Genomic DNA, 14,966 nt, shown 5'->3' with positions numbered 1-14,966 from the left:
CCTCCTATCATTTCCAGCACCTCTTCATTAGTCATTCTCCGTACCCTATCATAAACCTACGGAGCGTTTTTACAAAATTCATACTATTTCACAAGACTATATTTCCCACATGAATGAAGATAGAAACCTGGGCGAAACTTAGTTTATACACCCCAAAAAAAAAAAAAGTTTGCGTTGGTGGCAGTTGTAAGTTGCTGGTAGGCGTCTTCCTGGTGCAGCTGCCTCTTATGGAAATTTAAGTTCTGTTTTTCTGCGTGTCATGTGACCTATTGATACTGAGTTGGATTTTCTATTTGTTGTGGTTGAGTTTACCGACGGAAGTTGTTTGGAGCTATGTGAAGGTGTTACATGAACTGTTAGCGGTGTATATATTCCAGACCAATGATCGGATTTTGGAACCTTTTGTGAAACTAAATTGCTTTAATTATTGACACTGGAGTAGTGAAATTTAAACCCTGTCTCACAGGTGAAAGCTAGGCTGGCGACACTTATTTAGACTGATTTTACAGCTGTAGTTGACATCAACACTTGACTCTGTTCAATATAACATACAACGTTTACATATCTTACACATTCACAACATTTTAATTTTTGCCTGAAACAACGTTTTCGACGAAGGACGATGTCCAAGAAGTATATTAATATGGTTCCAATCTCGCGGTTCCGACGAATGTTTTCGGGATGTTTTCCTTGGTTGTAAGGCGCATACCGGAACTGGTAGGCTTCTCCTATTTATTTCCAACTGGAATTCCCCATTTCCTCGTGTATCAGCTGGCCTGATAATTAACTGAAGAGAAACGCTATTCCTTATGGGCCGGGTCTCGAACAGCTCGAGTTGAGAATGAGATGAGTAGCTGCAGAAGAGCTGACAATTAATCCAGGATCGCCAATGAAAGTTTCTGACTGAATCTGCGAAGCATAGTTACGTCGTTTAATTTGTCTCTCGCACTGCACATAGTGTAGGTAAGAGTGCGTGACTTCTGACGCGAAGTAACGAAGTTCTGAGGACGGACGGAAGGAACATTTCACAGTGTCGACGAAAAATGTCAGTTTATTTCGTTACAAACAGAATTTTTATATTTTTAGTTTCCTTTGTCCATTCAACAGGATGGTCTAATGCGATGTCGCTGACGAGCATCAACATACCGTTTTTAGTGTAGCTGATGCAACCTATCTGCGTTTCCTTGAAACCGCAAATTGGAATGGAGTTAATTCATAAACTCTTTTTGGCCACATCTGCATCTACAGCTATACTTTGCAAGCAACTGCGAAGTACATGGCAGAGGGTGCTTCTCACTGTACTGTAAGGGCGATCAAAAAGTTTCCGTTTGAGGGCGCTGCTGCAGCGTATATTTAACGTAGGGTGGCTCCGACGTGAGTATATGAGCGCCGACATGTAGGAAAGGCATTAGCGCGGCACTCGTCTCTTTTCGACGTGCGTGCGATAAGTGACCAAACGTGAACTAAGACGACGTTATTAGCAAATGCATCCAAACAGAACCAACGTGCTGTTCTTATTTGCTTGGCTTCTAAAGGACAAACACTAGCAGATATCCATCGGAGAGTGTAGAATGTGCTTGGGGCAGCATGTCTGTCGATAGTCACCGTCTGTGGACTTGTGCGTCAAGTTTCGTGCTGCTTACGATTCGGCCCCTGATAGCAAATGTCGTAACGCGGAAGTCAGGCCAACTCCAGTAGGAGACACTCTGGCACCCGCCCTATAGTGCTGATCTCTCCCCTTGCGATTATCACGCCTTTACTCACTTATAAGACGTTTCAAAGGTCGACTATTTAGGTCGGACTAGGATGTGCACCAGGCACTTACGGACTTCTTCACGCAGCAATACACGATGTTTTGGTAAATGAGTGTCTTCAAATTCATGCGTCGGTGCGATGATGACCTTAATGCTCACGGTGATTTTACCCGATTGTGGAGTGCACGGTTTGGAACAAAAACTCTTAGACCACCCCTTATATGTATTAGGGTCTCATTACAATACCCTAAGTTTCAGCAAAGGAGCTGTGTTATAAGAGCGTAGGCTTCCGCGGCACGGCGTCATAGTGATTAAAATTCTTCTGGGCATTGTGCCGCGTCATTGCTAAAAACTAACAACAACAATAAACTAAAACCGACGTTTCGGCCGAATTGCAACGGCCTTCCTCAGGGCACGACTGGTTTTGGATGTGGACAGCTGCTGCTACACTCCTGGAAATTGAAATAAGAACACCGTGAATTCATTGTCCCAGGAAGGGGAAACTTTATTGACACATTCCTGGGGTCAGATACAGCACATGATCACACTGACAGAACCACAGGCACATAGACACAGACAACAGAGCATGCACAATGTCGGCACTAGTACAGTGTATATCCACCTTTCGCAGCAATGCAGGCTGCTATTCTCCCATGGAGACGATCGTAGAGATGCTGGATGTAGTCCTGTGGAACGGCTTGCCATGCCATTTCCACCTGGCGCCTCAGTTGGACCAGCGTTCGTGCTGGACGTGCAGACCGCGTGAGACGACGCTTCATCCAGTCCCAAACATGCTCAATAGGGGACAGATCCGGAGATCTTGCTGGCCAGGGTAGTTGACTTACACCTTCTAGAGCACGTTGGGTGGCACGGGATACATGCGGACGTGCATTGTCCTCTTGGTACAGCAAGTTCCCTTGCCGGTCTAGGAATGGTAGAACGATGGGTTCGATGACGGTTTGGATGTACCGTGCACTATTCAGTGTCCCCTCGATGATCACCAGAGGTGTACGGCCAGTGTAGGAGATCGCTCCCCACACCATTATGCCGGGTGTTGTGCCTCGGTCGTATGCAGTCCTGATTGTGGCGCTCACCTGCACGGCGCCAAACACGCATACGATCATCATTGGCACCAAGGCAGAAGCGACTCTCATCGCTGAAGACGACACGTCTCCATTCGTCCCTCCATTCACGCCTGTCGCGACACCACTGGAGGCGGGCTGCACGATGTTGGGGCGTGAGCGGAAGACGGCCTAACGGTGTGCGGGACCGTAGCCCAGCTTCATGGAGACGTTTGCGAATGGTCCTCGCCGATACCCCAGGAGCAACAGTGTCCCTAATTTGCTGGGAAGTGGCGGTGCGGTCCCCTACGGCACTGCGTAGGATCCTACGGTCTTGGCGTGCATCCGTGCGTCCCTGCGGTCTGGTCCCAGGTCGACGGGCACGTGCACCTTCCGCCGACCACTGGCGACAACATCGATGTACTGTGGAGACCTCACGCCCCACGTGTTGAGCAATTCGGCGGTACGTCCACCCGGCCTCCCGCATGCTCACTATACGCCCTCGCTCAAAGTCCGTCAACTGCACATACGGTTCACGTCCACGCTGTCGCGGCATGCTACCAGTGTTAAAGACTGCGATGGAGCTCCGTATGCCACGGCAAACTGGCTGACACTGACGGCGGCGGTGCACAAATGTTGCGCAGCTAGCGCCATTCGACGGCCAACACCGCGGTTCCTGGTGTGTCCGCTGTGCCGTGCGTGTGATCATTGCTTGTACAGCCCTCTCGCAGTGTCCGGAGCAAGTATGGTGGGTCTGACACACCGGTGTCAATGTGTTCTTTTTTCCATTTCCAGGAGTGTATTTATTACAGACTATCGATGTCTGACGTCACTGCTGTAAAACTTTTAATTGTGTCCCAGTTTACCTGCACAAAAATATAAAGTTCACACACGATATTTACAAAATGGCACCTTGTATACATATACAGAGCTGCCGAAGGTAAACTGGGACACAAAGTGTACCGGTAAACAACGCACACTAATCGGTACCTGCACGCGGAGAGCCACCACCACCCAGCTCAACAGTATTCAGTTCTGCATACGTTAACTGCCCGAGCCTACCGCAAAAGCAATGAAAATAACATCAAAGAAGAATTAAAGGAGCTACAACACACGTTTCGTGCCTACGGCTGTGATGACAACACCATAAGAAAGGTAGCTAAAACCAAAGGGCGCAGAACACGAGAAGAAGGCAAAGAAGAGACGCTTCCACTGGTACACTTACCATGTGTAAAAGACATCAGTGAACGACTAGGCAACGTTCTCCGCCGACGAGGTTTCAAACCGATTTTTCTGAGCAGTCACAGGATCCATGAAATGACAGGTTCCACCAACAATCTTAACACTGCAGGTGTTTACGAACTACGGTGTGAGTGCGGAGCTGCCTACATAGGAGAAACACCGAGACCTGTCAGCTTACGAGTAGCAAAACACGAACGCTATGAACGATTGCAACATAATAAATCGGCGATAGCGGAACTCCATCGTGACTGTCGACAACCTATTAGGTTCCAGGAAGCACGAGTACTGGCGAAAGAACCGTGGATGCGAGAACGCAAAATACGGGAGGCGATCGAAATTATTAATGACCATGTTGTACCTTGGAAGAGTTTTACATTTGGAAGATCATTACTTTTCCAGAATAATTCCATAAAAGGATGCTATCGTTTCAAGATGGAATACGAAAATTCAGGATAAATCAAAAAGGACTTTACAGCTTTGGAATGATATAGAAATTTATTTGATAACTTACAGAACCGGGAAATATGTCATTTTGTAGCAAAGAACTTCAAGTTTGATTCACATAGTGCATCAGTAGCCCATTCCGCCACCAGGAGCGCCAGCATAGTGCACATTTAAATGTCTGCTGTCACTGGTATTGTGTATCTGGATGTGCTTGAAAACTTTTTATTCCACAGATCGCTAAAGCTGACCGAGATGAGACGGTACACTACCATCAAGACGGTGCAACACCTCATTTCGTCACGGAAATGGAGGTTTCCTCGATAATCTTCCCAGGGCGGTAGATTGGCCACAAAGGGCAAGTCGCATTGCCATCTCGCTCCGAGCACTCGACACCACTGTATTTTTTTTTTTTATCTCATTAAAGATCCTGTGTAAGTTCCTCCCCTACCAAACAATTTATCCGACCTGAAAAATCGAATCTGCGTTGCCATTGCACAAGCTACGCCCGATTTGTTGCAATGAGTGTGCTAAGAGACTGATTACCAGTGAGTTCCATGAACGAGATTTTCACTGTGCAGCTGTGTGTGCACCGATATGAAATTTCCTGGCAGATTAAAACTGAGTGCCGGACCCAGACTCGAACTCGGGTCCTTCGACTTTCGAAGGCAAGTGCTTTACGAACTGAGCTACCCAAGGACGACTCACGCACCTCCCGAGTTCGAGTCTCAGTCTGGCACACAGTTTTAATCTGCCAGGAAGTTTCATACCGGTGAGTTGTTCGCCACTTCACAAATGGTACTCACATCGAGCCAAAATGACACTTGAAACTTATGTGAAACGCGAGGTTGTTTGCTACCAAATGACACATCTATCGATTCTGTAAGTTTTCTCAACAAATTTCTATATCATTCCAAAATTGTAAAGTCCTTTTTGACTTATCCTGTATATTACGTGGATGAATACAGGCGAAAGTCTGAAAAGTGTTCCAAAGTACGGCAGTCTCCCTTACTTTATTATTTAAATCAAAATTTCCCTGTTGTACTTCCATTGTACTTAGTTAATATATTTTAGATGACATGCATGGATACAGTACACAATTGTATTGTATTTATTGTATTTTAACCGGGGACCTAGAAACGACGGAGAGGCTCTGTCCCCTCTGCAGCCGTAGTAGTCCACAACCCCACGACAACTACCGCAGTCCACTTCACCCCTCCGCCGCCCCACACCGAACCCAGGGTTACTATGCGGTTCGGCCCCCAGTGGACCCCACCCAGGGAACGTCTCACACCAGACTAGCGTAACCCCTATGTTTGCGTGGTAGAGTAATGATGGTGTACCCGTATGTGGAGAACTTGTTTGCGCAGCAATCGCCGACAAAATGGAACTAAGGCGGAATAAGGGGAACCAGCCACCATTCGCCGAGGCAGATGGAAAACTTCCTAAAAACCATCCACAGACCGGCCGGTTCACCGGACCTCGAGACAAATCCGGCGGGCGGATTCGTACCGGGGACCAGGCGCTCCTTCCCGCCCGGAAAGCCGTGCGTTAGACCGCACGGCCAACGGGGCGGGCACACAATTTGACTACTTACCCTCTGATGCGACAACTATGATGTAAGAGCTACTTGCCTCGAAGAGCATGTTGAGGTTGCGGAAGGTGACCGGGTGGATGTGGACGAGCGCGTTGCCGGACAGGTTGACGCTCTCGAGCTGCGGGGTGTCCAGGAAGCACGTGGGGTCGACGTCTGCGATGATGTTGCCACTGACGTCGAGCCGGCGCAGCGCCGGCACGTTGGCCAGCAGCCGCTCGTCCAGCCGCGGGAAGAAGTTGAGGGACAGGTCGAGGCCCTGCGGCACCGCAAGTCCGTCAAATCTAAAAAGCTGTCCCACACTCACACGGGGCGTTGGAGGCAACGCCAGACACCTTCCTGTCAGGAAGGTCGCAGTTCGTAGTAATAGACGGCAAATCATCGAGTAAAACTGAAATGATATCAGGTGTCCCCCAGGGAAGCGTCCTGGGACCTCTGCTGTTCCTGATCTATATAAATGACCTGGGTGACAATCTGAGCAGTTCTCTTAGGTTGTTCGCAGATGATGCTGTAATTTACCGTCTAGTAAGGTCATCCGAAGACCAGTATCAGTTGCAAAGCGATTTAGAAAAGATTGCTGTATGGTGTGGCAGGTGGCAGTTGACGCTAAATCACGAAAAGTGTGAGGTGATCCACATGAGTTCCAAAAGAAATCCGGGAATTCGATTACTCGATAAATAGTACAATTCGCAAGGCTGCAAATTTATCTAATTACTTCAGTGTTAAGATTACGAACAACTTCAGTTGGAAAGGCCACATAGATAATATTGTGGGGAAGGCGAGGCAAAGGTTGCGTTTCATTGGCACGACACTTGGAAGATGCAACAAGTCCACTAAAGAGACAGCTTACACTACACTCGTTCGTCCTCTGTTAGAATATTGCTGCGCGGTGTGGGATCCTTACCAGGTGGGATTGACGGAGGACATCGAAAGGGTGCAAGAAAGGGCAGCTCGGTTTGTATTATCACGTAATAGGGGAGAGAGTGTGCCAGATATGATACGCGAGTTGGGATGGAAGTCATTAAAGCAAAGACGTTTATCGTCGTGGCGAGATCTATTTACGAAATTTCAGTCACCAACTTTCTCTTCCGAATGCGAAAATATTTTGTTGAGCCCAACCTACATAGGTAGGAATGATCGTCAAAATAAAATAAGAGAAATCAGAGCTCGAACAGAAAGGTTTAGGTGTTCGCTTTTCCCGCGCGCTGTTCGGGAGTGGAATGGTAGAGAGATAGTATGATTGTGGTTCGATGAACCCTCTGCCAAGCACTTAAATGTGAATTGCAGAGTAATCAGGTAGATGTAGATGTAGATGAAATACTGCGACCATCTGCGTGGAGGTGGTGATTGAAGTGGGCGTGGAAGTTCAGGTAAACAAGTAGCTTCTGTCTTCCTAGATTTCCAGATGATTTCAGTGGGTGAGAGTTCTGGAGAATGTGGTGACCAGGGCAACAGTCGAGCACACTCAGAGTCGAGTTAGGTGAGAGCATCCCGGGCAACATGTGGGCTTGTCATGTTACTTGAAAGACAACGTTATGGAGACCTCGAATACTATGTGCAACCTTTGCCCTTCATGGCATTGAGAGTGGCTTTTCTGAATCCATCGCATCTACAATGCTGGAAAAAATACTAGTACACCATTTTAGAGGTTTCCAGTTCACTCAAGATTTATTGTCGCAACAGTGCTTATGGGGTACATGAAATGATAACATTCGCAGATGAATAGCACAAGTGATTCTGAGGTACAAGATATCGACCAATGCTGAAACATCCATATTAGTAGGTAGTGTAGCCCCCACAGGCAGCAGTACATGCGCTAACTCTGGCATTTAGTCGATTGTACAGTTGACGAATACTCTCCTGGGATACGTTACTTCACGCCTCCTCGACGAGTTCACGTAGTGCTGCAAGAGTTGTTGGTTGATGAGTCGCCTCAATCACTTCACGTACCACCATACCCCAAAAGTGCTAAATTTGAGAAAAGTCCAGAGATCATGCTGGCCAGCAAAGTGGCAGCACGTCTTGAGCTCGTTGAGTTTCGTGGGCAGTGTGTGGGCGAGCATTATCCTGTTGGAACATCACCTTTCTGTTGCAAGAACGGCAAAAGAACGAGTCCAACAACATTCTGAACGTACCGAGTGCTGGTTAGCATTACTGCTAGAAACACAAATGGTGTACGAGAGTTGTAGCTTATCGCAGCCCGGACCATAAGGTTTGGGGTGGAGCCAGTGTGTCTTGGACGAATGCGCTTTACGAGACAGCGCTCACCACGTGTAGGACGCGTTCACAAACGACCATAACTTGTATGCAGGCAGAATCTGCTTTCATCGCTGAAGACCAGGGCTCGCCATTCCGTCTTCCAAGTGATTCTCTGACAGCACCAGCCCCCCGTGTGCGTCAGTGCTGTGACGTGAGTGATAGACGAGCTAGAGGTATGCGTGATCTGCCGCTGCTGAGCCTTTGCAACACGACGATCGTGGCGGGCATCTGCGCTGTGTGGACGTCCAGAACCTCGTCTACAGGTGTGGGAATGTCCACGTGGCCGCTGATTTATCGTAAGCCCATACATACTGATTTGTATTTAAATTTGTCCAGCTGCCGTCACCCATCGCAAACAATGAGTGTACTTAAAACACTTGTACACCGAGCTCATGTAGTGTCAGATGCAGATAGTTTGCCTGAAGATCTTGCCCATCTGAAGAGGGTTTTCAAAGAGAATGGATTTTCTACTCGGAAAATTAGCAAGGCACTTGCAATTAAGCCAAAGAAACAGGGAGTGGGGACAGAAGAGAGCACGTCTACTAAATCTTTATCTTTTCTTCCCTTTGTTGGCAACATTTCCTTCAAAATTGCAAGAATCCTCCACGGTTTCGAAGCGAAAGTAATTTTCCGTCCACCATCGAAGATTTCCGACCTGCTGGGGTCAGTGAAAGACGATCTGGTATTGCGGAAGGCGGGAATTTATAAAATCCTTGTCAGTGTGGCATGTCATATACAGGACAAACATTGCGAACAGTAGAAGAACGTTGCACTGAACATCAGCGCTGCACTCGCCTTTTGCAACCTAGCAAGTCTGCAATTGCTGAGCACTGCATTTGCACTGGACACTCAATGGAGTATGACAAGACAACAATTTTGGCCACAGCATCATCCTTTTGGGACTCCGTCCTAAAAGAATCAGTGGAAATTCGCATGACAGACAATCTTATCAACCGTGACAATGGCTACCAGCTAGATAATGCGTGGAACCCCGTCATCTCTAAGATCTGCTCCAGGCGAAGACGTCAGAGTACTCCGATGGCCGCGGCAATTGACAACGCCGAAGACAGCTGAGTTCTGCTGTTCCACCAGCGAGGGCGCTGCTAGAGGGCGGTGTGGTTCGTCTGCCCATATGATTTTGACGCATGCGCGGAATACTCGCTGCACGCTATATATTACGGAACGGAGGGCGTCTTCGTCAGTCTTCGATGGCTCACCTGAGGATGGCTGCCAGGTGTCCAGTCGAAATATCGTGGATGGAAGATAACGACGACCGGCTGCAAGCCCGAAATCTTTTTGATTAACCAGCACCGTCGCACAACTGACGCAGCACGTCCGAGTTGTGCGTCATTTCTCTGAAAGAACCGTCTAGCCACTCGGAAGGCCACAAAGTGACCCCCTTGAAACTTGCTCATTTGGCTGTAGGAAGCACGAGTGGGTCTCCATGTCGTGGCTGCCTGTTTGCTTCATACGTCTGCACCACACTGACCCTTATGGCTGTGAACATTCCCTACTAAAGAGTAGACACAGATGGGCTCTGGCAACTATGCCACTACGCTATATGTTGGCAGAAGACGTTGAAATCATTATTACAAAATATACTATCCCCCCAGGTACCATGTTCCGTCATCGGATCAAAATCGACTTCTTTCCAGGTGTATTAATTTTTTTTCTGTCACTATATATTCACATGGTGCTTACGGAAACTCGAGCAACCTGAGCTCCATCTGCACAGAAAGATTAACTGCAGTATCGATAGGCCAAGATCGTGCAGGTGTCGAAATCTGACACGTGCTGGTAAACGCTTCTCCTTTTTACACAAAGCAGAATATGATCTTTTAAGAAACAATCAACATTCACATCCGATTTATGGATGATAAACACGTAATCTTTCGCTCTATACATGATGTAGGTGGCATTACTCCTACTTAATATATGTGGTAGTGTTGAAGTGCTAATACGAGTTGTATCCAGAAATTTAGCTCTAACTGGAGAGTTAAACTGACAATGAATAGAAACTCCGTCCGCCCCTGGTAGCTGAGTGGTGAGCGCGACGGAATGTCATACCTAACGGCCCGGGGTCGATTCCCGGCTGGGTTGGAGATTTTCTCCCCTCAGGGACTGGGTGTTGTGTTGTCCTTATCACCATCATTTCATCCTGACTCGTGGAGATAACATCTTGGACCTACTGATAACAAACAGACCCGAACTTTTCGTCTCTGTATGTGCAGAACAGGTAACCAGTGATCATAAGGCCGTTGCAGCATCCCTGAATATGGAAGTTAATAGGAATATAAAAAAAGGGAGGAAGGTTTATCTTCTTAGCAAGAGTAATAGAAGGCAGATTTCAGACCACCTCACAGATCAAAACAAAAATTTCTGTTCCGACACTGACAATGTTGAGTGTTTATGGAAAAAGTTCACGGCAATCGTAAAATGCGTTTTAGACGGGTACGTGCCGAGTAAAACTGTGAGGGACGTGAAAAACCCACCGTGGTACAACAACAAAGTTAGGAAACTACTGCGAAAGCAAAGAGAGCTTCACTCCAAGTTTAAACGCAGCCAAAACCTCTCAGACAAACAGAAGCTAAACGATGTCAAAGTTAGCGTAAGGAGGGCTATGCGTGAAGCGTTCAGTGAATTCGAAAGTAAAATTCTATGTACCGACTTGACAGAAAATCCTAGGAAGTTCTGGTCTTACGTTAAATCAGTAAGTGGCTCGAAACAGCATATCCAGACACTCCGGGATGATGATGGCATTGAAACAGAGGATGACACGCGTAAAGCTGAAATACTAAACACCTTTTTCCAAAGATGTTTCACAGAGGAAGACCGCACTGCAGTTCCTTCTCTAAATCCTCGCACAAACGAAAAAATCGCTGACATCGAAATAAGTGTCCAAGGAATAGAAAAGCAACTGGAATCACTCAACAGAGGAAAGTCCACTGGACCTGACGGGATACCAATTCGATTCTACACAGAGTACGCGAAAGAACTTGCCCCCCTTCTAACAGCTGTGTACCGCAAGTCTCTAGAGGAACGTAAGGTTCCAAATGATTGGAAAAGAGCACAGGTAGTCCCAGTCTTCAAGAAGGGTCGTCAAGCAGATGCTCAAAACTATAGACCTATATCTCTGACGTCGATCTGTTGTGGAATTTTAGAACATGTTTTTTGCTCGAGTATCATGTCGTTTTTGGAAACCCAGAATCTACTCTGTAGAAATGAACATGGATTCCGGAAACAGCGATCGTGTGAGACCCAGCTCGCTTTATTTGTTCATGAGACACAGAAAATATTACATACAGGCTTCCAGGTAGATGCTATTTTTCTTGACTTTCGGAAGGCGTTCGATACAGTTCCGCGCTGTCGCCTGATAAACAAAGTAAAAGCCTACGGAATATCAGACCAGCTGTGAGGCTGGATTGAAGAGTTTTTAGCAAACAGAACACAGCATGTTGTTATCAATGGAGAGACGTTTACAGACGTTAAAGCAACCTCTGGCGTGCCACAGGGGAGTGTTATGGGACCATTGCTTTTCTCACTATATTTATAAATGACCTAGTAGATAGTGTCGGAAGTTCCATGCGGCTTTTCGCGGATGATGCTGTAGTATACAGAGAAGTTGCAGCATTAGAAAATTGTAGCGAAATGCAGGAAGATCTGCAGCGGACAGGCACTTGGTGCAGGGAGTGGCAACTGACCCTTAACATAGACAAATGTAATGTATTGCGAATACATAGAAAGAAGGATCCTTTACTGTATGATTATATGATAGCGGAACAAACACTGGTAGCAGTTACTTCTGTAAAATATCTGGAAGTATGCGTGCGGAACGATTTGAAATGGAATGATCATACAAAACTAATTGTTGGTATGGCGGGTACCAGGTTGAGATTCATTGGGAGAGTCCTTAGAAAATGTAGTGCATCTACAAAGGAGATGGCTTACAAAACACTCGTTCGACCTATACTTGAGTATTGTTCATCAGTGTGGGATCCGTACCAGATAGGGTTGACGGAGGAGATAGAGAAGATCCAAAGAAGAGCGGTGCGTTTCGTCACAGGGTTATTTGGTAACCGTGATAGCGTTACGGAGATGTTTAGCAAACTCAAGTGGCAGACTCTGTAAGAGAGGCGCTCTGCATCGCGGTGTAACTTGCTCGCCAGGTTTCGAGAAGGTGCGTTTCTGGATGAGGTATGGAATATACTGCTTCCCCCTACTTATACCTCCCGAGGAGATCACGAATGTAAAATTAGATAGATTAGAGCGCGCACGGAGGCTTTCAGACAGTCGTTCTTCCCGCGAACCATACGCGACTGGAACAGGAAAGGGAGGTAATGACAGTGGCACGTAAAGTGCCCTCCGCCACACACCGTTGGGTGGCTTGCGGAGTATAAATGTAGATGTAGATGTAGATGTAGATCCCCATCGACACGCAAGTCGCCGAAGTGGCGTCAACTCGACAGACTTGCACCAGGCGACGCGGTCTACCCGCCGGGAGGCCCTGGCCTCACGGCTTTACCATTTGCAATAGAAACCCCTATTTTCGCATGGAATATTGTAAGTTGCGGGAATAACTGCCGTGATTTCGTATTTCCACGACCATATCACCTTCGAATCTCTCAACTGCGCCAATATTGTTCGGACTAGAAAATCGGACTTCCTAAATGAAACAGCAGTCAGGTTCCGAATAATTACTACAATTAGTAACGATCTCATTGAGTCAGCTGTAATGGTGGCTAAACAGACATCGTGCAGGCCGGTTATTCGCATTCATACAATCGGACTAACCTGCATTTCCACTGTAAAACCTGTCAATAACACAGCAACGGCAACAGTCCTACAAAATAAAATAATATGACATGCGTTTTAAGCAAAAATGAGTGTCAGTCTCAGTTAGAGAAACGTACATTGATGCATGCGTCTTAACAGATCGCAGCTAGGAGGAGGAAAGGTTAAAAAGTGAGTAACATGTGAAGTATGTCAAACAGAAGACGATATTGTTTTACAGCGATAACATGTTCTAAACTTCAAAACTTTACGTATTATGACTCCATGTCTCATATACAAGCGTTTTTTCTTCATCACAAATAACACATTTATAGTCAGACTATTATATTCGCTCTAAAATAAAATAATTTTATTAAAACGGGGAAAAAATTAAGAAAATAACTAATGTGTCGTTAGAAAGTATTTCGGATGACGGATAAAGTAAAAAAAAATGTCTAAGTAAGATGCATTTATTGGAATATTTACATATATTCAATAGGTACTTCTTAACATAGTCACCGCCATTGCTAAGGCATTTATCGTAACGGTGCACTGTCGACTGTATCCCCACGTCACAGGAGTCTGGCGCCCTTGTCCGGAACGAAGTCACTTTAGTCTGCACCTCGGCGTCGTTGTGGAATCGTCTGGAAAACGCTTCATGAGACGGAAGAGATGAAAGTCGCTTGGAGCGAGGTTGTGGCTGTTTGGTGGGTGGTCAAAGATCTCCCGTCCAAACTGATTCAACGCCTTGCGTGTGGTATTGGTTGTATGGGGTCTTGCATTACCATGCACAAGCGTAATGCCTCTTGTCAGTATCTCACGTCTCTTGTTCTGGATCGCCCTCCTCAGATTTTTCAGTGTCTGACAATACCTATCAGCATTTACGTTCTCCCCTCAAGATTAGAAAATTCGCACAGAAGGACACCACGTTTATCCCGGAAGACAGTCCACATGTCCTGTTTTTGTTTTGTTTTTGTTTTTTGTTTTGTAGAGACTTAATGCTTGAATTTGGTGTTCACAGGGGAACCACAATACTGCCAATACGTAGAGGAGGAGGAGATTAGTGTTTAACGTCCCGTCGACAACTAGGTCATTAGAGACGGAGCGCAAGCTCGGGTGAGGGAAGGATGGGGAAGGAAATCGGCCGTGCCCTTTCAAAGAAACCATCCCGGCATTTGCCTGAAGCGAATTAGGGAAATCACAGAAAACCTAAACCAGGATGGCCGGAGACGGGATTGAACCGTCGTCCTCCCGAATGCGAGTCCAGTGTGCTAACCACTGCGCCACCTCGCTCGGTCAATGCGTAGACTGTTGTTTTGTTTCTGGTGTGGCATACGACACCCATGTTTCATCTAGAGTGACAACATGGCCGAGAAACTCGTCACCTATCTCTGCGTACCTCTGTAGGAATGTCAGTGCTGCGACCAGACTTTTGGTTTTGTGTTCGTCGGTCAGTTGCCTTGGTACGCATCTTGCTTACAATTTATAAAAATCAAGTCACCGGGAGAAAGGCGGGCGAGACATCTGGGGAAACTGACATAGAGTTCTGAAACTGTGAAGCACCTATTGCTTGCCGCACACTTTCCATCTGGTGGAACCAGGGACCGTCGGCTACCACGGTCTTCGTCGTGAATATTGGTTCGTTCTTCAGAGAATTGCTTGCAGCATTGTCCGACCATACTGTCGCTCATAATTTCGTGTGAGCACATGTGGTCCATCTGGTGATGGTGCTGTGCTGGAGATTGCTTCTGAGAGGGCAAAAATCGGATAACTGCACGAACCTCGCAGTCGGCGGGAGACAAAACCATTTGGCCATAGCACTGTGCGGTAACCACTGGGGTCCAA

General features: G+C 46.8%; 1 protein-coding gene across 1 annotated transcript in view; it reads right to left on the bottom strand.

The window, feature by feature from the left end:
- Nucleotides 1-14,966, bottom strand: part of LOC126335483 (protein artichoke) — a 326,438-nt gene that overhangs the window by 68,998 nt on the left and 242,474 nt on the right. Inside the window, exon 8 of the mRNA XM_049998802.1 lies at nt 6,133-6,351. Within this exon, the coding sequence (XP_049854759.1) occupies nt 6,133-6,351 (219 nt within the window). The remainder of the gene's footprint in view (nt 1-6,132; nt 6,352-14,966) is intronic.

The sequence above is a fragment of the Schistocerca gregaria genome, chromosome 2 (assembly GCF_023897955.1).
Source record: "Schistocerca gregaria isolate iqSchGreg1 chromosome 2, iqSchGreg1.2, whole genome shotgun sequence".
Taxonomy (NCBI): domain Eukaryota; kingdom Metazoa; phylum Arthropoda; class Insecta; order Orthoptera; family Acrididae; genus Schistocerca; species Schistocerca gregaria.
This window is presented reverse-complemented; position numbering and strand designations above follow the sequence as displayed.